This window comes from Oncorhynchus tshawytscha, linkage group LG06 (genome assembly GCF_018296145.1).
Source record: "Oncorhynchus tshawytscha isolate Ot180627B linkage group LG06, Otsh_v2.0, whole genome shotgun sequence".
Taxonomy (NCBI): Eukaryota; Metazoa; Chordata; class Actinopteri; order Salmoniformes; family Salmonidae; genus Oncorhynchus; species Oncorhynchus tshawytscha.
The window spans coordinates 1,259,542-1,281,981 of NC_056434.1; the positions used below are offsets into that span (position 1 = coordinate 1,259,542).

The following is a 22,440-nucleotide window of genomic DNA, read 5'->3' on the forward strand; positions in this document are numbered from 1 at the left end:
AGGACCTGAGCCCTAGGACCATGCCCCAGCACTACCTGACATGATGACTCCTTGCTGTCCCCAGTCCACCTGACCGTGCTGCTGCTCCAGTTTCAACTGTTCTGCCTTATTATTACCATGCTGGTCATTTATGAACATTTGAACATCTTGGTCATGTTCTGTTATAATCTCCACCCGGCACAGCCAGAAGAGGACTGGCCACCCCACATAGCCTGGTTCCTCTCTAGGTTTCTTCCTAGGTTTTGGCCTTTCTAGGGAGTTTTTCCTAGCCACCGTGCTTCTACACCTGCATTGCTTGCTGTTTGGGGCTTTAGGCTGGGTTTCTGTACAGCACTTTGAGATATCAGCTGATGTACGAAGGGCTATATAAATAAATTTGATTTGATTTGAATTATAAAAAGACACATTTGTCAGTAAAAAGCTGACCTAATAACTGTCTGAAATGCTCTAGAGGCATCAATTCCTCCAATTTAAAGTGTATTGTAGATCACTCCTCACATAAGGGGCACGGACACTACAGGCTGATTTATGGGCCTGGTCTGAGATCATTAGAGAGAACTTGAAAACAACATGTAGTTGCCCCCGTATTAAACAGGAGTTAAATTATTTTATTAAACAAATTTACCAATAGCATTTATATAAATAATGAAAAGAGCAGGTTCTAGTATCGATCCCTGGGGAACACCTTTACGTACTTCAAGAAATTCGGACTCAGGACATCGTGATTGATGTCATGAGCTCAGGCCAGTGGAGGACAACTTGTTCAATAAAAAAAGCAGTATCAAACACTTTTGACAGATCCACAAACAGGAAGCACAACTCATTTTAGCATCTCAAGCACAATTCTGTCCCTCTAAGTCCTCTTCATGTTGACATGCTTCTGTCCAGCCCGTGACAGACTCCCTCCCTGTGTATCCTCTCTCCTTCAGTTCATACAGGATTGGCTGAAGAAAACCGACCCTATAACAGTCTAGCTGCTTCCCAGTTCCTCTTCCCTTGGCACCAGTCCTGACATCATAGTTTCTCCCATCAATTTCAGGCACCTGGATGAAAAGGAAAAAATGGCACAGCTAAAGTTAGCAAATTCCTTCTCAAGCTAAAATAACAGGCCTGCTGCTCAATGGGTAGTAACAGGCCTGCTGCTCAATGGGTAGGAACAGGCCTGCTGCTCAATGGGTAGTAACAGGCCTGCTGCTCAATGGGTAGTAACAGGCCTGCTGCTCAATGGAGTAACAGGCCTGCTGCTCAACAGGCCTGCTGCTCAATGGGTAGTAACAGGCCTGCTGCTCAATGGGTAGTAACAGGCCTGCTGCTCAATGGGTAGTAACAGGCCTGCTGCTCAATGGGTAGTAACAGGCCTGCTGCTCAATGGGTAGTAACAGCCTCCCACCTCCTCCACTCTGTGAAAGGTGACGGCTTACAGACCTGCTGGTCTCCCTCCCCTGTGTCTGGTGCTGGTCTCCCTCCTCCCCTGTGTCTGGTGCTGGTCTCCCTCCTCCCCTGTGTCTGGTGCTGGTCTCCCTCCTCCCTGTGTCTGGTGCTGGTCTCCCTCCTCCCCTGTGTCTGGTGCTGGTCTCCCTCCTCCCTGTGTCTAGTGCTGGTCTCCCTCCTCCCTGTGTCTGGTGCTGGTCTCCCTCCTCCCCTGTGTCTGGTGCTGGTCTCCCTCCTCCCCTGTGCCTGGTGCTGGTCTCCCTCCTCCCCTGTGCCAGGTGCTGGTCTCCCTCCTCCCCTGTGTCCCGGTGCTGGTCTCCCTCCTCCCCTGTGCCCGGTGCTGGTCTCCCTCCTCCCCTGTGTCCGGTGCTGGTCTCCCTCCTCCCCTGTGCTGGTCTCCCTCCTCCCCTGTGACCGGTGCTGGTCTCCCTCCTCCCCTGTGACTGGTGACTGGTGCTGGTCTCCCTCCTCCCCTGTGACTGGTGACTGGTGCTGGTCTCCCTCCTCCCCTGTGACTCCCTCCTCCCCTGACTGGTGCTGGTCTCCCTCCTCCCCTGTGACTGGTGCTGGTCTCCCTCCCCCCTGTGTCTGGTGCTGGTCTCCCTCCCCCCTGTGACTGGTGCTGGTCTGGCCTCCTCCCCTGTGACCGGTGCTGGTCTCCTCCCCCCTGTGTCTGGTGCTGGTCTGGCCTCCTCCCCTGTGACTGGTGTCTGGTGCTGGCCTCCTCCCCCTGTGACTGGTGTCTGGTCTGGCCTCCCTCCCCTGTGACTGGTGTCTGGTGCTGGCCTCCTCCCCTGTGACTGGTGTCTGGTGCTGGCCTCCTCCCCTGTGACTGGTGTCTGGTGCTGGCCTCCTCCCCTGTGACTGGTGACTGGTGCTGGTCTCCCTCCCCTCCCCTGGTGTCTGGTGCTGGTCTCCCTCCTCCTGTGTCTGGTGCTGGTCCCCTCCTCCCCTGGTGTCTGGTGCTGGCCTCCCTCCCCTGGTGTCTGGTGCTGGCCTCCCTCCCCTGTGACTGGTGTCTGGTGCTGGCCTCCTCCCCTGTGACTGGTGTCTGGTGCTGGCCTCCCCCCTGTGACTGGTGTCTGGTCTGGCCTCCCCTCCCCTGTGACTGGTGACTGGTGCTGGCCTCCCTCCCCCCCTGGTGTCTGGTGCTGGCTCCCTCCTCCCCTGTGACTGGTGTCTGGTGCTGGCCTCCCTCCCCTGTGACTGGTGTCTGGTGCTGGCCTCCCCCCTGTGACTGGTGTCTGGTGCTGGCCTCCCCCCCTGTGACTGGTGTCTGGTGCTGGCCTCCCTCCCTGTGACTGGTGTCTGGTGCTGGCCTCCCTCCCCTGTGACTGGTGTCTGGTGCTGGCCTCCCTCCCCTGTGACTGGTGTCTGGTGCTGGCCTCCCTCCCCTGTGACTGGTGTCTGGTGCTGGCCTCCCTCCCCTGTGACTGGTGTCTGGTGCTGGCCTCCCTCCCCTGTGACTGGTGTCTGGTGCTGGCCTCCCTCCCCTGTGACTGGTGTCTGGTGCTGGCCTCCCTCCCCTGTGACTGGTGTCTGGTGCTGGCCTCCCTCCCCTGTGACTGGTGTCTGGTGCTGGCCTCCCTCCCCTGTGACTGGTGTCTGGTGCTGGCCTCCCTCCCCTGTGACTGGTGTCTGGTGCTGGCCTCCCTCCCCTGTGACTGGTGTCTGGTGCTGGCCTCCCTCCCCTGTGACTGGTGTCTGGTGCTGGCCTCCCTCCCCTGTGACTGGTGTCTGGTGCTGGCCTCCCTCCCCTGTGACTGGTGTCTGGTGCTGGCCTCCCTCCCCTGTGACTGGTGTCTGGTGCTGGCCTCCCTCCCCCTGGCCCTGGTGTCTGGTGCTGGCCTCCCTCCCCCCTGGCCCTGAAGGCTGGGCTTGTCAGAGGAGATGTGTGGTGACAGGCTGAGCCCAGACTCATACAATGGTCCCTATGTTCAGTTCTCGCCAGCAGGGCAGGCCTGCTGCTGCCTGGGGGTGTGATTCAGTCCCTGCCAACCCCCCCTCCCCACCAGAGGCCTTTATAAACGTCAGTCCCTCATTAGTGCCTTACCTCCCTAACCTTACTCTATTTGCACACACTGTACATGGATATTTCTACTGTATTATTGACTGTACGTTTGTTTATGTGTAACTCTGTGTTGTTTGTCACACTGCTTTGCTTTATCTTGGCCAGGTCCCAGTTGTTATTGAGAACTTGTTCTCAACTGGCCTACCTGGTTAAATAAAGGTGAAAAAAACATTTTTTAAATAAATGAGGAAGAAATACTTCCCTACCATTCCGTTTCCCGTCAGAAGGACTCAGTAAAGCCTACATAGTACAGTCTACCCTCTGACGTGCTGGAGGTGTGTTGTGATGATGTTAAACTGGTCAGTTATAGGTCTTACTGCGGTACTAATGGGTCTATGGGTCTTACTGCGGTCCTAGTGTGTCTATGGGTCTTACTGCGGTCCTAGTGGGTCTTACTGCGGTCCTAGTGGGTCTATGGGTCTTACTGCGGTCCTAGTGGGTCTATGGGTCTTACTGCGGTCCTAGTGGGTCTATGGGTCTTACTGCGGTCCTAGTGGGTCTATGGGTCTTACTGCGGTACTAGTGGGTCTATGGGTCTTACTGCGGTACTGTGAGGTCTATGGGTCTTACTGCGGTACTGTGAGGTCTATGGGTCTTACTGCGGTACTAGTGGGTCTATGGGTCTTACTGCGGTACTAGTGGGTCTATGGGTCTTACTGCGGTACTAGTGGGTCTATGGGTCTTACTGCGGTACTAGTGGGTCTATGGGTCTTACTGCGGTCCTAGTGGGTCTATGGGTCTTACTGCGGTACTGTGGGTCTATAGGTCTTACTGCGGTACTAGTGGGTCTATGGGTCTTACTGCGGTACTAGTGGGTCTATGCGGTCTAGGGTCTTACTGCGGTCTTACTGCGGTAGTGGGTCTATGGGGTCTTACTGCGGTCCTAGTGGGTCTATGGGTCTTACTGCGGTCCTAGTGGGTCTATGGGTCTTACTGCGGTCCTAGTGGGTCTATGGGTCTTACTGTCTTACTATGGGTCTTACTGCGGTCTGTGGGTCTAGTGGGTCTATGGGTCTTACTGCGGTCCTAGTGGGTCTATGGGTCTTACTGCGGTCCTAGTGGGTCTATGGGTCTTACTGCGGTCCTAGTGGGTCTATGGGTCTTACTGCGGTCCTAGTGGGTCTATGGGTCTTACTGCGGTCCTAGTGGGTCTATGGGTCTTACTGCGGTCCTAGTGGGTCTATGGGTCTTACTGCGGTCCTAGTGGGTCTATGGGTCTTACTGCGGTCCTAGTGGGTCTAGGGTCTTACTGGGTCTAGTGGGTCTTACTGCGGTACTAGTGGGTCTATGGGTCTTACTGCGGTCCTAGTGGGTCTATGGGTCTTACTGCGGTCCTAGTGGGTCTATGGGTCTTACTGGTCTATGGGTCTTACTGCGGTACTAGTGGGTCTATGGGTCTTACTGCGGTACTAGTGGGTCTATGGGTCTTACTGCAGTACTAGTGGGTCTATGGGTCTTACTGCAGGTACTAGTGGGTCTATGGGTCTTACTGCGGTACTAGTGGGTCTATAGGTCTTACTGCAGTACTAGTGGGTCTATAGGTCTTACTGCGGTACTAGTGGGTCTATGGGTCTTACTGCGGTACTAGTGGGTCTACTGGGTCTTACTGCGGTCTAGTGGGTCTATGGGTCTTACTGCGGTCCTAGTGGGTCTATGGGTCTTACTGCGGTCCTAGTGGGTCTATGGGTCTTACTGCGGGTCTGTGGGTAGTGGGTCTATGGGTCTTACTGTGGGTCTATGGGTCTTACTGCGGTACTAGTGGGTCTATGGGTCTTACTGCGGTACTGTGGGTCTTACTGGTCTATGGGTCTTACTGCGTGGGTACTTACTGTACTAGGTCTATAGGTCTTACTGCAGTACTAGTGGGTCTATGGGTCTTACTGCAGTACTAGTGGGTCTATGGGTCTTACTGCAGTACTAGTGGGTCTATGGGTCTTACTGCAGTACTAGTGGGTCTATGGGTCTTACTGCAGTACTAGTGGGTCTATGGGTCTTACTGCAGTACTAGTGGGTCTATGGGTCTTACTGCGGTACTAGTGGGTCTATGGGTCTTACTGCAGTGGGTCTAGGGTCTTACTGTGGGTTCTACAATCTTACTGCGGTCCTTGATCTCATCCTGAGATGTTTCACTGATGATCTCAGACTGAGGTGATATTTCTTATAATACTGGGTCTGGACTAGTGGGTCTAGGGTCTTACCTAGTGGGTCTAGGGTCTTAGCGGAGTGGGTCTACTTAACTAGTGGGTCTTGTTCTTACTGGTTAATTCTTATGTGTGATAACTTAGATATGTGTGAGATATGGGTCTAGGGTCACTCCTGTGGGTCTGGGTCTTACTGTGTGGGTCTATTCTTACTTCATAGTCTGGGACTCTCCTAGTGGTTAGGGTCTTAGGACTTAGATCTATGGGTCTTACTGACCTATGGAACTAGGGTCTTACTGTCCATTCCTTACTGACGGTCCTAGTGGGTCTAACTGCGGTCCTAGTGGGTCCTTACCGCCTACTCTTACTGGGATATGCATTGGGTCTTACTGGGTCAGTGGGTCTGTGGGTCCCCTAGGGGTCTATTTAATTAATGGGTCTTACACAGTCTTTTACTGCACTAATAAAATGTTGGTCTAAAGTCTTACATCACTATTTATTGTTACCAATATGACCATTAGAATAACAAATTCAAACTGCTGTTTCATCATGATATCTTGTTGCTGTTAATCTGCATTATAAGGCTGCGTTGTGGGTCAATGACTTATTAATGGGTCTTACTGCCAAGCCCAGCTCAGTGGGTCTGTGGGTCCCTACTATGGGTCTGTGGGTCTTACTGCGGTGAGTGGGTCTGTCTTACTGCGGTACTAGTGGGTCTTCTTACTGGGTCCTAGTGGGTCATTACTTACTGCACTGGGGTCTATGGGTCTTACTGACTAGTGGGTCTATAGGTCTTACTGCAGTACTAGTGGGTCTATAAGTCTTACTGCAGTACTAGTGGGTCTATAGGTCTTACTGCAGTACTAGTGGGTCTATAGGTCTTACTGCTGTACTAGTGGGTCTATGGGTCTTACTGCGGTACAGTGGGTCTATGGGTCTTACTGCAGTACTATGGGTCATGGGTCTTACTGCAGTCCTAGTGGGTCTATGGGTCTTACTGCAGTGGGTCTATGGGTCTTACTGTCCTAGCTACTTACTGCGGTCCTAGGGGTCTATGGGTCTTACTGTCCTTGTGGGTCTATGGGTCTTACTGCGGTACTGTGAGATGGGTCTTACTGCGGTACTAGTGGGTCTATGGGTCTTACTGCAGTACTAGTGGGTCTATGGGTCTTACTGCAGTACTAGTGGGTCTATGGGTCTTACCTTCAGTACTAGTGGGTCTATGGGTCTTACTGCAGTACTAGTGGGTCTATGGGTCTTACTGCAGTACTAGTGTGGTTCTACAATCCATTGATCTCATCCTGAGATGTTTCATGATGATCTCAGACTGAGGTGATATTTCTAATAATACTGGGTTGGACATAGTCACCGCAGAGCGGAGGGCACAACTTGGCTTGTTCAACCGGTTAATTAATGTGTGATAACAGATATGTGTGAGATATCAGACACTCCTGTGGTTGTGTGTGATTACTTCATAGTCTGTGGACTCTAGTGGTTAGTCAGGACTTAGATACTAACTGACATGGAACAGAGTCCATTCCCTGACTACAGTGAAATAGGCCTACCGCCTACTCCGGAGATATGCATTGGCTTGGGACAGTGATCCCCAGGAATCTATTTAATTAATGCACACAGCTTTTTCACTAATAAAATGTTGAAAAGACTACATCACTATTTATTGTTACCAATATGACCATTAGAATAACAAATTCAAACTGCTGTTTCATCATGATATCTTGTTGCTGTTAATCTGCATTATAAGGCTGCGTTGAGACAATGACTTATTAAAGACCCAAGCCCAGCTCAGTTAATCCCTACCATTGTGACGCTGAGTTGTCATAATGCTTCAGGCAAATGTACATTACACCAGGGGTGTTGGTAGACACAATGTACGTCACCAAATATATGTCCCTCTAACTGCCTGAAAGCCTCTGTTGATCCTACAGCTATTGCCTGCAGTAATCATGTGCCTATGAACCAGAGTTACACTATTAGCACTAAGGAGGTGTGTCCTAGTAGGAAGACCACTGTTAACACTGAGGAGGTGTGTCCTAGTAGGAAGACCACTGTTAACACTGAGGAGGTGTGTCCTAGTAGGAAGACCACTGTTAACACTGAGGTGGTGTGTCCTCGTAGGAAGACCACTGTTAACACTGAGGAGATGTGTCCTAGTAGGAAGACCACTGTTAGCACTAAGGAGGTGTGTCCTAGTAGGAAGACCACTGTTAACACTGAGGAGATGTGTCCTAGTAGGAAGACCACTGAGGTGGTGTGTCCCAGTAGGAAGACCACTGTTAACACTGAGGTGTGTCCTAGTAGGAAGACCACTGTTAACACTGAGGAGATGTGTCCTAGTAGGAAGACCACTGTTAGCACTAAGGAGGTGTGTCCTAGTAGGAAGACCACTGAGGTGGTGTGTCCCAGTAGGAAGACCACTGTTACCACTGAGGAGGTGTGTCCAATAGGAAGACCACTGTTACCACTGAGGAGGTGTGTCCTAGTAGGAAGACCACTGTTAACACTGAGGTGTGTGTCCTAGTAGGAAGACCACTGTGGTGTGTCCTAGTAGGAAGACCACTGTTAACACTGAGGAGGTGTGTCCTAGTAGGAAGGCCACTGTTAACACTGAGGTGGTGTGTCCTAGTAGGAAGACCACTGTTAACACTGAGGAGGTGTGTCCTAGTAGGAAGACCACTGTTAACACTGAGGAGGTGTGTCCTAGTAGGAAGACCACTGAAGACCACTGTTAACACTGAGGAGGTGTGTCCTAGTAGGAAGACCACTGTTAACACTGAGGAGGTGTGTCCTAGTAGGAAGACCACTGTTAACACTGAGGTGGTGTGTCCTAGTAGGAAGACCACTGTTAACACTGAGGTGGTGTGTCCTAGTAGGAAGACCACTGTTAACACTGAGGAGGTGTGTCCTAGTAGGAAGACCACTGTTAACACTGAGGTGGTGTGTCCTAGTAGGAAGACCACTGTTAACACTGAGGTGTGTGAGGTGGTGTGTCCTAGTAGGAAGACCACTGAACACTGAGGTGGTGTGTCCTAGTAGGAAGACCACTGTTAACACTGAGGTGGTGTGTCCTAGTAGGAAGACCACTGTTAACACTGAGGAGATGTGTCCTAGTAGGAAGACCACTGTTAGCACTAAGGAGGTGTGTCCTAGTAGGAAGACCACTGAGGTGGTGTGTCCCAGTAGGAAGACCACTGTTACCACTGAGGAGGTGTGTCCAATAGGAAGACCACTGTTACCACTGAGGAGGTGTGTCCTAGTAGGAAGACCACTGTTAACACTGAGGTGTGTCCTAGTAGGAAGACCACTGAGGTGGTGTGTCCTAGTAGGAAGACCACTGTTAACACTGAGGTGGTGTGTCCTAGTAGGAAGACCACTGTTAACACTGAGGTGGTGTGTCCTAGTAGGAAGACCACTGTTAACACTGAGGAGGTGTGTCCTAGTAGGAAGACCACTGTTAACACTGAGGTGGTGTGTCCTAGTAGGAAGACCACTGTTAACACTGAGGAGGTGTGTCCTAGTAGGAAGACCACTGAGGTGGTGTGTCCTAGTAGGAAGACCACTGTTAACACTGAGGTGGTGTGTCCTAGTAGGAAGACCACTGAGGTGGTGTGTCCTATAGAAAGACCACTGTTAACACTGAGGAGGTGTGTCCTAGTAGGAAGACCACTGAGGTGGTGTGTCCTGTAGGAAGACCACTGTTAACACTGAGGTGGTGTGTCCCAGTAGGAAGACCACTGTTAACACTGAGGAGGTGTGTCCTAGTAGGAAGACCACTGTTAACACTGAGGTGGTGTGTCCTAGTAGGAAGACCACTGTTAACACTGAGGAGGTGTGTCCTAGTAGGAAGACCACTGAGGTGGTGTGTCCCAGTAGGAAGACCACTGTTAACACTGAGGAGGTGTGTCCCCACTGAGTAGGAAGACCACTGTTAACACTGAGGAGGTGTGTCCTAGTAGGAAGACCACTGTTAACACTGAGGAGGTGTGTCCTAGTAGGAAGACCACTGAGGTGGTGTGTCCTATGGTGTGTCCTAGGAAGACCACTTAACACTGAGGAGGTGTGTCCTAGTAGGAAGACCACTGAGGTGGTGTGTCCTAGTAGGAAGACCACTGTTAACACTGAGGAGGTGTGTCCTAGTAGGAAGACCACTGAGGTGGTGTGTCCTAGTAAGAAGACCACTGTAACACTGAGGAGGTGTGTCCTAGTAGGAAGACCACTGAGGTGGTGTGTCCTAGTAGGAAGACCACTGAGGTGGTGTGTCCTAGTAGGAAGACCACTGAGGTGGTGTGTCCTAGTAGGAAGACCACTGTTAACACTGAGGTGGTGTGTCCTAGTAGGAAGACCACTGTTAACACTGAGGAGGTGTGTCCTAGTGAGGTGGTGTGTCCTAAAGACCTGAACACTGAGGAGGTGTGTCCTAGTAGGAAGACCACTGTTAACACTGAGGAGGTGTGTCCTAGTAGGAAGACCACTGTTAACACTGAGGAGGTGTGTCCTAGTAGGAAGACCACTGTTAACACTGAGGAGGTGTGTCCTAGTAGGAAGACCACTGTTAACACTGAGGAGGTGTGTCCTAGTAGGAAGACCACTGAGGTGGTGTGTCCTATAGGAAGACCACTTAACACTGAGGAGGTGTGTCCTAGTAGGAAGACCACTGAGGTGGTGTGTCCTAGTAAGAAGACCACTTAACACTGAGGTGGTGTGTCCTAGTAGGAAGACCACTGAGGAGGTGTGTCCTAGTAGGAAGACCACTGTTAACACTGAGGAGGTGTGTCCTAGTAGGAAGACCACTGAGGTGGTGTGTCCTATAGGAAGACCACTGTGTGCATCTCACCCTGCATTAATAAAAAAAAAACACATGAGTATGTCTGTCTACCTCTGCTAAGCTTCCCAGTAAAGTAATAAAAACAACCAAGCATCCCAGAAATGTGTTAAAAATAGCCCGTGGTAATATATGTAGCTTAAGAAACAAGGTTCATCAAGTCAATAATTTGCTAGTAACAGATTACATTCATAATACCTTAGATGATACAGTGGTAGCAATAGAAGGTTATAACATTGACAGAGAAGATAGAAATGCCAAAGGTGGAGGTGTTGCTGTTTGTATTCAGAACCACATTCCTGTGAAGAATAGAGAGGATCTCATGTTAAATACTGTTGAAGTAATATGGCTACAGGTTCATCTGCCTCACCTAAAGCCCATTCTGGTGGGAAGCTGCTATAGACCACCAAGTGCTAACAGTCAGTATCTGGATAACGTGTGAAATGCTTGATAATGTATGTGACATCAACAGAGAGGTATATTTTCTGGGTGATTTAAATATTGACCAGCTTTCATCAAGCTGCCCACTCAAGGAAAAGCTTTAAAGTGTAAACAGCACAGGAATGAAAACAGCAACATGTATTGATGTATTGATCACATCTTTACTGATGCTGCAGAACTCGGCTCTAAAGCAGCATCCAGGTCCATTGGATGTAGTGATCACAATATAGTAGCCATAACCAGGAAAACCTAAGTTCCAAAGGCTGGAACTTATATAGTGTATAAGAGGTCATATAAGACGTTTTGTTGTGATTCCTATGTTGTTGATGTAAATCATATTTGCTGGTCTGTGGTGTGTAATGAGGAGCAACCAGACGCTGCTGGTCTGTGGTGTGTAATGAGGAGCAACCAGACGCTGCTGGTCTGTGGTGTGTAATGAGGAGCAACCAGACGCTGCTGGTCTGTGGTGTGTAATGAGGAGCAACCAGAGCTGCTGGTCTGTGGTGTGTAATGAGGAGCAACCAGACGCTGCTGGTCTGTGGTGTGTAATGAGGAGCAACCAGACGCTGCTGGTCTGTGGTGTGTAATGAGGAGCAACCAGACGCTGCTGGTCTGTGGTGTGTAATGAGGAGCAACCAGACGCTGCTGGTCTGTGGTGTGTAATGAGGAGCAACCAGACGCTGCTGGTCTGTGGTGTGTAATGAGGAGCAACCAGACGCTGCTGGTCTGTGGTGTGTAATGAGGAGCAACCAGACGCTGCTGGTCTGTGGTGTGTAATGATGAGCAACCAGACGCTGCTGGTCTGTGGTGTGTAATGATGAGCAACCAGACGCTGCTGGTCTGTGGTGCGTAATGAGGAGCAACCAGACGCTGCTGGTCTGTGGTGTGTAATGAGGAGCAACCAGACGCTGCTGGTCTGTGGTGTGTAATGAGGAGCAACCAGACGCTGCTGGTCTGTGGTGTGTAATGAGGAGCAACCAGACGCTGCTGGTCTATGGTGTGTAATGAGGAGCAACCAGACGCTGCACTTGACACATTTGCCTATCCCAGTTACTAATAAGCACCCATTAAGAGAATGACTGTAAAAACTGTTATATCCCTGTGGATTGATGAGGAATAGAAAACTGGTATGGTGTAGAGGGATGAGGCAAAATAGATGGCAAATAAGTCTGGCTGTATAATCAAAATTGCAAACGTACTGCAATTTGAGAAATCATGTGACTAAACTGAATAGAAAGGGGAAGAAACGACACTATGAGACAAAGATAAATAAAAAGCTTTGGAGCACCTTAAATTACATCCATTTATTGAAATAGATGTCTCATTCATCACAAAACCCACTGATCTTTCCAACTACTTTGTAACGATCTGAGTGTAGTGGGTGAGGAGTCAAGCGCAGGAAGCAGAGAGTTCAGGTGAGTGCTATTTTAATGCACCGACAAACGGCGAACATAAACCAACCCTCACGAACACACAGGGCGTAATGAACCAACAAATGCCCCCAAACAGGGGGACTTAAAACGGTCCAGGGAAAACCCTCAAAATGGGAAAAACACAAAACCCATAGACGTGCACACAAGTACACTAAACAGATGGTCACAATAATTAATCCCGCACAAGGAACTCTGCGGGTCGACTGACTAATAAAGCCTACTACCTAATTCAAAACAGGTGCACTCAATCAACACATAAGGAGGGGGAGGAAATAATCAGTAGCAGCTAGTAGGCCGGCGACGACGACCGCCGAGCGCCACCCGAACGGGAAGGGGAGTGTCCTTCGGTCGGAGTCGTGACATACTTCAATGATTTTTTCATTGGCAAGACAAACTTAGGGATGACATGCCAGCAACAAACGCTGACACTACACAAGTATAACTGACTTATGAAAGACGAGCATTTTAATTTTTTGTTCCGTAAAGTTAATATGGAAGAACAAATTATTGTTGTCTATCAACAATGACAAGCCACCAGGGTCTGACAATCTGGATGGAATAATAGCAGACGCTATTTGCCACATCTTCAATTTAAACCTACTAGAGTGTGTGCCCTCAGGCCTGGAGGGAAGCGAAAGTTATTTATCTACCCAAGAATAGTAAAGCCCCCTTTACTGGCTCAAATAGCCGACCAATCAGCCTGTTACCAACCCGTAGTAAACTTCTGGAAAAAAATGGTGTTTGACCAGATACAATGCTATTTTACAGTAAACAAATTGACAACAGACTTTAATAACGCTTATAGGGAAGGACACTCAACAAGCTCAGTTACACAAATGACTGATGATGATTGGCTGTGAAAAATGTAGGATAAAACGATTGTGGGGTCTGTTTTTGTTAGAATTCTTGCGGCTTTTGACATTATTGATCATAGTCTGTTGTTGGAAAAACATGTGTTATGGTTTTACACCCCCTGTTATAATGTGTTGTCATGTTGTGTTGCTACCATGCTATGTTGTGTTGTCATGTTGTGTTGCTATCATGCTGTGGTCATGTGTTGCTGACATGCTGTGGTATCATGTTGTGTTGCTACCATGCTGTGGTGTGTTGCTACCATGCTATGTTGTGTTGTCATGTTGTGTTGCTACCATGTTGTGGTGTGTTGCTATCATGCTGTGGTCATGTGTTGCTGACATGCTGTGGTATCATGTTGTGTTGCTACCATGCTGTGGAGTCATGTTGTGTTGCTACCATACTGTGGTGTGTTGCTACCATGCTATGTTGTGTTGTCATGTTGTGTTGCTAACATGCTATGTTGTCATGTTGTGTTGTCATGCTGTGTTGCTACCATGCTATGTTGTGTTGTCATGTGTTGCTATCATGCTATGTTGTGTTGTCATGTTGTGTTTCTGCCATGCTGTGGTCATGTTGTGTTGCTGCCATGTTGTGTTGCTGCCATGCTGTGGTGTCATGTTGTTGCTACCATGCTATGGTGTCATGTGTTGCTACCATGCCATGTTGTCATGTTGTGTTGCTACCATGCTATGTTGCTACCATGCTGTGGTGTCATGTTGTGATGCTACCAAGCTATGTTGTCATGTGTTGCAACACATGTCAGGAGGCCTTTTGACTTTTGGTAGGCCATCAATGTGAATAAGAATTTGTTTCTTAACCGACTTGCCTAGTTAAATAAAAAGGTTAAATAAAATGTAAATTGTGGATAAAGAGCAACCTGTCTAAACAGAACACAGAGGGTGTTCTTTAATGGAAGCCTCTCCAACATAATCTAGGTAGAATCAGGAATTCCCCAGGGCAGCTGTCTAGGCCCCTTACTTTTTCCAGTCTATGCTAAAGACTGTGCCCATGTATGCAGATGACTCAATGCATCAGCTACTACAGTGACTGAAATGACAGCAACACTTAAAGAGCTGCAGTTAATCTCAGAATGGGTGGCAAGGAATAAGTTTGCCCTAAATATTTAAAAAACTAAAATAATTGCATTTGTGACAAATCATCCACTACCTCAACTAAATCTTGTCATGAATACTGTGGATATTGAGCAAGTTGAGGTGACTAAACTGCTTGGAATAACACTAGATCGTAAACTGTCATGGTCAAAACATATTGTGGAGACGTCTGTCTATAATAAAGCGATGCTCTGCCTTCTTAACACTATCAACAAGGCAGGTCCTGTTCAGTCATGTGGTCAGGTGCCACAAAGAGGGACTCAGAACAGGGCAGCACGGTTGGCCCTTGGATGTACACAGAGAGCTAACATTAATGACATGCATGTCAATCTCTCTTGGCTCAATGTGGAGGAGAGATTGACTTCATCACTTCATTGTATTTGTGAGAGGTATTGACATGTTGAAAGCACTGAGCTGTAGGCCTGTACCTTCGTCATCATCATCACAGGCCTACATACCATCATAAACACAGGCCTACATACCATCATCATCACATGCCTACAAACCATCATCATCACAGGCCTACAAACCATCATCATCACAGGCCTACATACCATCATCATCACAGGCCTACATACCTTCGTCATCATCATCACAGGCCTACAAACCATCATCATCACAGGCCTACATACCATCGTCATCACAGGCCTACAAACCATTTATCACAGGCCTACATACCATCATCATCACATACCATCATCATCACAGGCCTACATACCATCATCACAGGCCTACAAACGATCATCATCATCATCACAGGCCTACATACCTCAGTCATCATCACAGGCCTACATACCTCAGTCATCATCACAGGCCTACATACCTCAGTCATCATCACAGGCCTACATACCTTTGTCATCATCATCACAGGCCTACATACCTTTGTCATCATCATCACAGGCCTACATACCTTCGTCATCATCACAGGCCTACATACCTTCGTCATCATCATCACAGGCCTACATACCTTCGTCATCATCATCACAGGCCTACATACCTTCGTCATCATCATCACAGGCCTACATACCTTCATCATTATCATCACAGGCCCTACATACCATTATCATCACAGGCCTACAAACCATTATCATCACAGGCCTACATACCTCCATCTTGATGCTGTAATGTCTATGTTTGATCCACACTGTTCTTCTGATAGCCCAGTTGTCTCATGACCTCACTGCAGTAGTCTTCCACTTGGGAGATCTGCTCAACGTTCAACCGCTCTCTCCATGCGAAGATGGCTTCCTTAGCGTCCCTGGACGATATTACAAACGGTTTGTCTGAGGAGTAACCGTGTCCGTGGGTCATGTTCAACACGAACTTATCCATGGCAGGAAAGGAGGAGAGTTTGGAGAAGCTGTAGAGTCTCCTGAGTTCCTCCATGGGGTGTAGAACCAAGTCCTCGTAGCGGATCTTGATGTAATTCCTCTTCACCCAGGGGGGCGCGTTCATCATGAGCATCATGTCGTTCAGCCAGTTGTCACATATTAGCTCCATTGCGCTAGAGACATAATTCTCTGCCCGGTTCCCCCTGTTGTTTGGCACCAGTAGACGCTTGTATTTCTCCGTCTGTTTTTTACTCCTCAGTACCTGTATGCTCTCCTTGACCAGAGCTTGTTTCGATTTCAGTCGTGAATTGTGCACTGCCCGCGGGTCTCTAAACAGCTGAATGATCTGGAGATTTAAAGCGGGATCTCTCATTAACGGGACGAGTACACCGAGGTCCAGAACCCGCACACCTTTGATTACCACGACGCGGTACTTCTTGCACTCCCTCTCCAACTCTTTGATATCTTTCCTTGGACACTTTCCACAGACGTCATCTTGGATTAATCCCACGTCGTTTCTCTTGTACGCCTCGCATAGAGGTTCCGAGCAGATCACTTTGTTCTTTCTCCATCCAAATATAAAAGACGTGGTGATATTTTGGCTCCCTGTGTACAGTTTTAAAACTGAGAAGTCGCATCGTAATAACGCCTTCATCATATCACGCACGGCTCCTTGCAGACTGACCGCATCTCCTGGATAGAGAGCCTGCCAGATATGCCACATGGGCTCGTAGAGGTAAAACACATCGGGGTGTTGATTGAATAACTCTCCTAAGAACGATGACCCCGTCCTCCATGTAGCATGTAAATAAACGTGTATTTTAGACTGGCTCCTGTTGACTACCGTCTCTTCCACGGTACCCGTAGTGTTGCTGAACTTGTCCCCGTTATTCCACACATCGAGGTCGGGGCACCTCGGCTGTTGCTTGCCATGTTTAATATGCCCTGATTTACTCCTGTAGTCCAGCATATACGGAATTAACAGAAGTAACACGGAATATGCTAGAATTAAAATGAAGTATTTCTTCTGTAGCCTCCTTTTCATTTCCCTCTCTCACAGATAGACAGGGCTGTTGTTGGGTTCGGTGCCGCTCTGTGAAGGCTAAAACCAGCAAGAAGAAAGAGTTTAACAATAAATGACTTAGACACGCCCATTCAAATGACGACATAAAAGCCCACCGTCACAGGTTCAAAATAAAAGCCCAGTTATATAGTTTCAGTCTAGTGTGCATTCATGTAGCCTTATTTTAATTTTATTTTTTAATAAAACGTTTTTTTCGAATCATATTTATGTATAGCTAAGCCTATATAGATGTTTCTATGTCAATGTAGAGTCTTATAGCAAAGAGCCTGAATACATATGGAAAATAAGATATTTCTGGGGGGTTTCTTCCAAAAAAACTGTTTTCTTTTCGCTTTGTTATTATGAGATATCGTGTGTAGATTGATGAGGGAAAATGTCATTTAATCCATTTTAGAATAAGGCTGTAACAAAATGTGGGAAAAGTTGTATAGGCCATCATTGTAAATAAAAAAGGGTTCTTAGCTTACTTGAAATAAATACATGTTAAATAAATATTAAATAAAGGTTACAAAAAAAAGTCAAGCAGTCTGAATACTTTGCGCTGTACTGGTGAAAAACACACATATCCCTGCAAAGGAAAAGCTGTTCTCCAACGAAAGCCGACTGAAAACAGAGAAATAACTGTAGTTCAGTTTTTATTCTAACAATTTGTTGCCAATTTTATTTTCCATATGTATTCAGGCCTGTTGCCATCCAATAGCAATTGGTAGGACACATGAAAGAGTTTACCGGAATCTCTACATTAAAAATACTTGCGTTTCAATTACATGTATTTGTTGATCTAATGACATTTAGTGGGATTCTAGATTCAAATATAAGGGGCTTTTATACAACTTATATATTTTAAACAAGCAATTTATAAACTGCACACACACCAAAAACCCTGTTGCTTTGACAAGAGTCAATAAATCACTAGTATCGATCAGGTCGTTGGTCTATGTGCTTTTGAAACTAACGCAACTGAAAAAAAAACACATGGAAACTGGTTTATGTGTAATTCAAATTTCCTTTCATCTCGGCAAGGCCAAACGAGGAAATTAATTTTTTTAATCATATTTTTCCTTTTGTCAATTTCAATGCCAATAAATGGTCTACTGCGAAATGCTTTGATTTCCCACTTATCTCTAAATGTGAGTAGCGGACAAAATATAAAAACAACAAGATTGTTCTATTTCCATGTAATAATATATTTATTTTTCTTTTCATGTGTTCGAATTCGAAATACCAAAACCAAGTTGTTTTATTTTTCAGTTGGAAGATATTATATTGCCGAAAACAAAAAAGCACTCATCGGTAGATAATGATCTTAGAAAATAAGGAATCGGTTCCATTACTGGTGATGTGGGTTGGGCTAAATCCACAGTCTTGTATCGTTGGCCAAACGCATATCCTGTTCAAACCTAGCCTTCAAAATAAGAGTTGAGTGTGTGTTGTGTGACTTTGTGTGTGTTAAAAAATACATACTTGTGTTCTTTCTAGAGCATATAGCGAGTACTTAAGTCAACTATCATTTATCAAGTGCGATTCCAAAAATAATAAGGCGAAAAGGCAAGTTTGTACTAAGTTTACTAGAAGTTTTATAAGCGTAGGTCTATTTGGGAGGTCTGGAAAACACAGCAGGCATGTGAGCATCCTTTTTTACTATTTGGTTCCCTTCGCCAGGGAGGCTATCCCATAACTCCTTGCATTGGCGAAAATGTGAGACCGAAGTCCGCAACCAGGACAAAATGAATGCGGTTCAAACACTTTAAAAAGACACCCTCGTCCACTTACCCTCGTCCACTTACCCTCGTCCACTTACCCTCGTCCACTTATCCTCGTCCACTTACCCTCGTCCACTTACCCTCGTCCACTTATCCTCGTCCACTTACCCTCGTCCACTTACCCTTGTCCACTTACCCTTGGGGGAATCCCCGTCGCCATCTTGGAGGGTGGTCCAAATGATTAGCCAAGCAAGGGAAGATTGCAACGTAAGCCCCTCACCCTTGTTTTCAGTCGGCTTTGCGAGTGTACAATTATGTTCACTCCGGGGCCTGAAACTCCCCATAAATCAAGGAATGTACATCTGCTAAGAAAAGTCAGCAACATCTTTAAATGAACAGTGTTAAGTGATAAAAACAATCAAGCATCCCAGAAAAGTGCTAAAAAAGGTTCATGAAATCAATAATTTCCTAGTAACAGATGACATTCATCTCTGAAACTCAGCTAGATAATACCTTAGATGATACAGTGGTAGTAATACAAGGTTATAACATCGACAGAAAATATAGAAATGCCAAAGGTGGAGGTGTTGCTGTTTGCATTCAGAACCACATTCCTGTAAAGAATAGAGAGGATCTCATGTTAAATACTGTTGAAGTAATATGGCTACAGGTTCATCTGCCTCACCTAAAGCCCATTCTGGTGGGAAGCTGCTATAGACCACCAAGTGCTAACAGTCAGTATCTGGATAACGTGTGAAATGCTTGATAATGTATGTGACATCAACAGAGAGGTATATTTTCTGGGTGATTTAAATATTGACCAGCTTTCATCAAGCTGCCCACTCAAGGAAAAGCTTCAAACTCTAACTAGTGCCTGCAACCTGGTTCAGGTTATCAGTCACCCTACCAGTTACAAACAGCACAGGAATGAAATCATCACAACATGTATTCATCCCATCTTTACTAATGCTGCAGAAATCTGCTTTAAAGCACTATCTAAATCCTTTGGATTTAGTAGCCAGTTACTAATAAGCACGCACCCACTAAGAAAATGACTATAAAAACTGAAATCCCCATGGATTGATGAGGAATTGAACAATTGCATGGTTGAGAGGGATGAGGTTAAAGGAATGGCACATAAGTCTGGCTGCACAACCAACTGGCAAACTACTGCAAACTGAGAAATCATGTGACTAAACTAAAACAAAAAGAAGAGGAAACGGTACTAAATGTCACCTGTTAAATGGGATACTTCACAGGCTGTAACTACTCATGGTTATATAATGATGTTCATTAGAGTTGTGATCTGTTAAATGGGATACTTCACAGGCTGTAACTACTCATGGTTATATAATGATGTTCATTAGAGTTGTGATCTGTTAAATGGGATACTTCACAGGCTGTAACTACTCATGGTTATATAATGATGTTCCGTTGTGATCTGTTAAATGGGATACTTCACAGGCTGTAACTACTCATGGTTATATAATGATGTTCATTAGAGTTGTGATCTGTTAAATGGGATACTTCACAGGCTGTAACTACTCATGGTTATATAATGATGTTCAGTTGTGATCTGTTACATGGGATACTTCACAGGCTGTAACTACTCCTATGGTTGTGTAAACATAATCTCTTGGAACATAAATAGTTGTGGTAGCCAAGAGATGAGGAAAAAGATTTGGACATATTTAAAATCAAAACAGGTGGATAATGTCTTCATACAGGAATCACATTTAACAGATAGAAGCACTGACATTTAGAGGAGGCTGGGTTGCAGTAGTTTACCACAGATCATTTAGAGGAGGCTGGGTTGCAGTAGTTTACCACAGATCATTTAGAGGAGGCTGGGTTGCAGTAGTTTACCACAGATCATTTAGAGGAGTCTGGGTTGCAGTAGTTTATCACAGATCATTTAGAGGAGGCTGGGTTGTAGTAGTTTACCACAGATCATTTAGAGGAGTCTGGGTTGCAGTAGTTTATCACAGATCATTTAGAGGAGGCTGGGTTGCAGTAGTTTACCACAGATCATTTAGAGGAGGCTGGGTTGCAGTAGTTTATCACAGATCATTTAGAGGAGGCTGGGTTGCAGTAGTTTATCACAGATCATTTAGAGGAGGCTGGGTTGCAGTAGTTTATCACAGATCATTTAGAGGAGGCTGGGTTGTAGTAGTTTATCACAGATCATTTAGAGGAGGCTGGGTTGTAGTAGTTTATCACAGATCATTTAGAGGAGGCTGGGTTGCAGTAGTTTACCACAGATCATTTAGAAGGCTGGGTTGCAGTAGTTTATCACAGATCATTTAGAGGAGTCTGGGTTGCAGTAGTTTATCACAGATCATTTAGATGAGGCTGGGTTGCAGTAGTTTATCACAGATCATTTAGAGGAGGCTGGGTTGCAGTAGTTTATCACAGATCATTTAGAGGAGGCTGGGTTGTAGTAGTTTATCACAGATCATTTAGAGTCTGGGTTGTAATAGTTTATCACAGATCATTTAGAGGAGTCTGGGTTGCAGTAGTTTATCACAGATCATTTAGAGGAGGCTGGGTTGCAGTAGTTTATCACAGATCATTTAGAGGAGGCTGGGTTGCAGTAGTTTATCACAGATCATTTAGAGGAGGCTGGGTTGCAGTAGTATCACAGATCATTTAGAGGAGGCTGGGTTGCAGTAGTTTATCACAGATCATTTAGAGGAGGCTGGGTTGCAGTAGTTTACCACAGATCATTTAGAGGAGGCTGGGTTGCAGTAGTTTATCACAGATCATTTAGAGGAGGCTGGGTTGCAGTAGTTTACCACAGATCATTTAGAGGAGGCTGGGTTGCAGTAGTTTATCACAGATCATTTAGAGGAGGCTGGGTTGCAGTAGTTTATCACAGATCATTTAGAGGAGGCTGGGTTGTAGTAGTTTACCACAGATCATTTAGAGGAGGCTGGGTTGTAGTAGTTTACCACATATCATTTAGAAGGAGTCTGGGTTGTAGTAGTTTACCACAGATCATTTAGAGGAGGCTGGGTTGCAGTAGTTTACCACAGATCATTTAGAGGAGGCTGGGTTGTAGTAGTTTATCACAGATCATTTAGAGGAGGCTGGGTTGCAGTAGTTTATCACAGATCATTTAGAGGAGGCTGGGTTGCAGTAGTTTATCACAGATCATTTAGAGGAGGCTGGGTTGCAGTAGTTTATCACAGATCATTTAGAGGAGGCTGGGTTGTAGTAGTTTATCACAGATCATTTAGAGGAGGCTGGGTTGTAGTAGTTTATCACAGATCATTTAGAGGAGGCTGGGTTGCAGTAGTTTACCACAGATCATTTAGAGGAGGCTGGGTTGCAGTAGTTTATCACAGATCATTTAGAGGAGTCTGGGTTGCAGTAGTTTATCACAGATCATTTAGAGGAGGCTGGGTTGCAGTAGTTTATCACAGATCATTTAGAGGAGGCTGGGTTGCAGTAGTTTATCACAGATCATTTAGAGGAGGCTGGGTTGTAGTAGTTTATCACAGATCATTTAGAGGAGTCTGGGTTGTAGTAGTTTATCACAGATCATTTAGAGGAGTCTGGGTTGCAGTAGTTTATCACAGATCATTTAGAGGAGGCTGGGTTGCAGTAGTTTATCACAGATCATTTAGAGGAGGCTGGTTGCAGTAGTTTATCACAGATCATTTAGAGGAGGCTGGGTTGCAGTAGTTTATCACAGATCATTTAGAGGAGGCTGGGTTGCAGTAGTTTATCACAGATCATTTAGAGGAGGCTGGGTTGCAGTAGTTTACCACAGATCATTTAGAGGAGGCTGGGTTGCAGTAGTTTATCACAGATCATTTAGAGGAGGCTGGGTTGCAGTAGTTTACCACAGATCATTTAGAGGAGGCTGGGTTGCAGTAGTTTATCACAGATCATTTAGAGGAGGCTGGGTTGCAGTAGTTTATCACAGATCATTTAGAGGAGGCTGGGTTGTAGTAGTTTACCACAGATCATTTAGAGGAGGCTGGGTTGTGTAG

General features: G+C 46.4%; 2 protein-coding genes across 4 annotated transcripts; both read right to left on the reverse strand.

The window, feature by feature from the left end:
* Positions 1 to 571: 571 nt before the first annotated feature.
* Positions 572 to 16,811, reverse strand: chst7 (carbohydrate (N-acetylglucosamine 6-O) sulfotransferase 7). Of its 3 annotated transcripts, none has more exons than XM_042322796.1 (2): positions 15,431 to 16,810; positions 572 to 1,043 (listed from the first exon to the last, which is right to left on the reverse strand). In XM_042322796.1, the coding sequence occupies exon 1, from the start codon at positions 16,698 to 16,700 to the stop codon at positions 15,453 to 15,455; it is 1,248 nt and encodes a 415-aa protein (XP_042178730.1). In that variant the 5' UTR covers positions 16,701 to 16,810; the 3' UTR covers positions 572 to 1,043; positions 15,431 to 15,452. The 3 variants fall into 3 exon arrangements, with proteins under 3 accessions (XP_042178730.1, XP_042178731.1, XP_024278644.1); XM_042322797.1 differs by lacking the exon at positions 572 to 1,043 and adding an exon at positions 3,623 to 3,647 and having other exon boundaries at positions 15,431 to 16,811; XM_024422876.2 differs by lacking the exon at positions 572 to 1,043 and adding an exon at positions 10,478 to 10,782 and having other exon boundaries at positions 15,431 to 16,811.
* LOC121846703 (glutenin, high molecular weight subunit PW212-like) lies at positions 1,366 to 5,947 on the reverse strand. Its single transcript, XM_042323676.1, has 2 exons — positions 5,941 to 5,947; positions 1,366 to 3,308 (listed from the first exon to the last, which is right to left on the reverse strand). Exons 1-2 carry the CDS (start codon positions 5,945 to 5,947, stop codon positions 1,366 to 1,368), a joined length of 1,950 nt encoding a protein of 649 aa, XP_042179610.1.
* Positions 16,812 to 22,440: the final 5,629 nt, after the last annotated feature.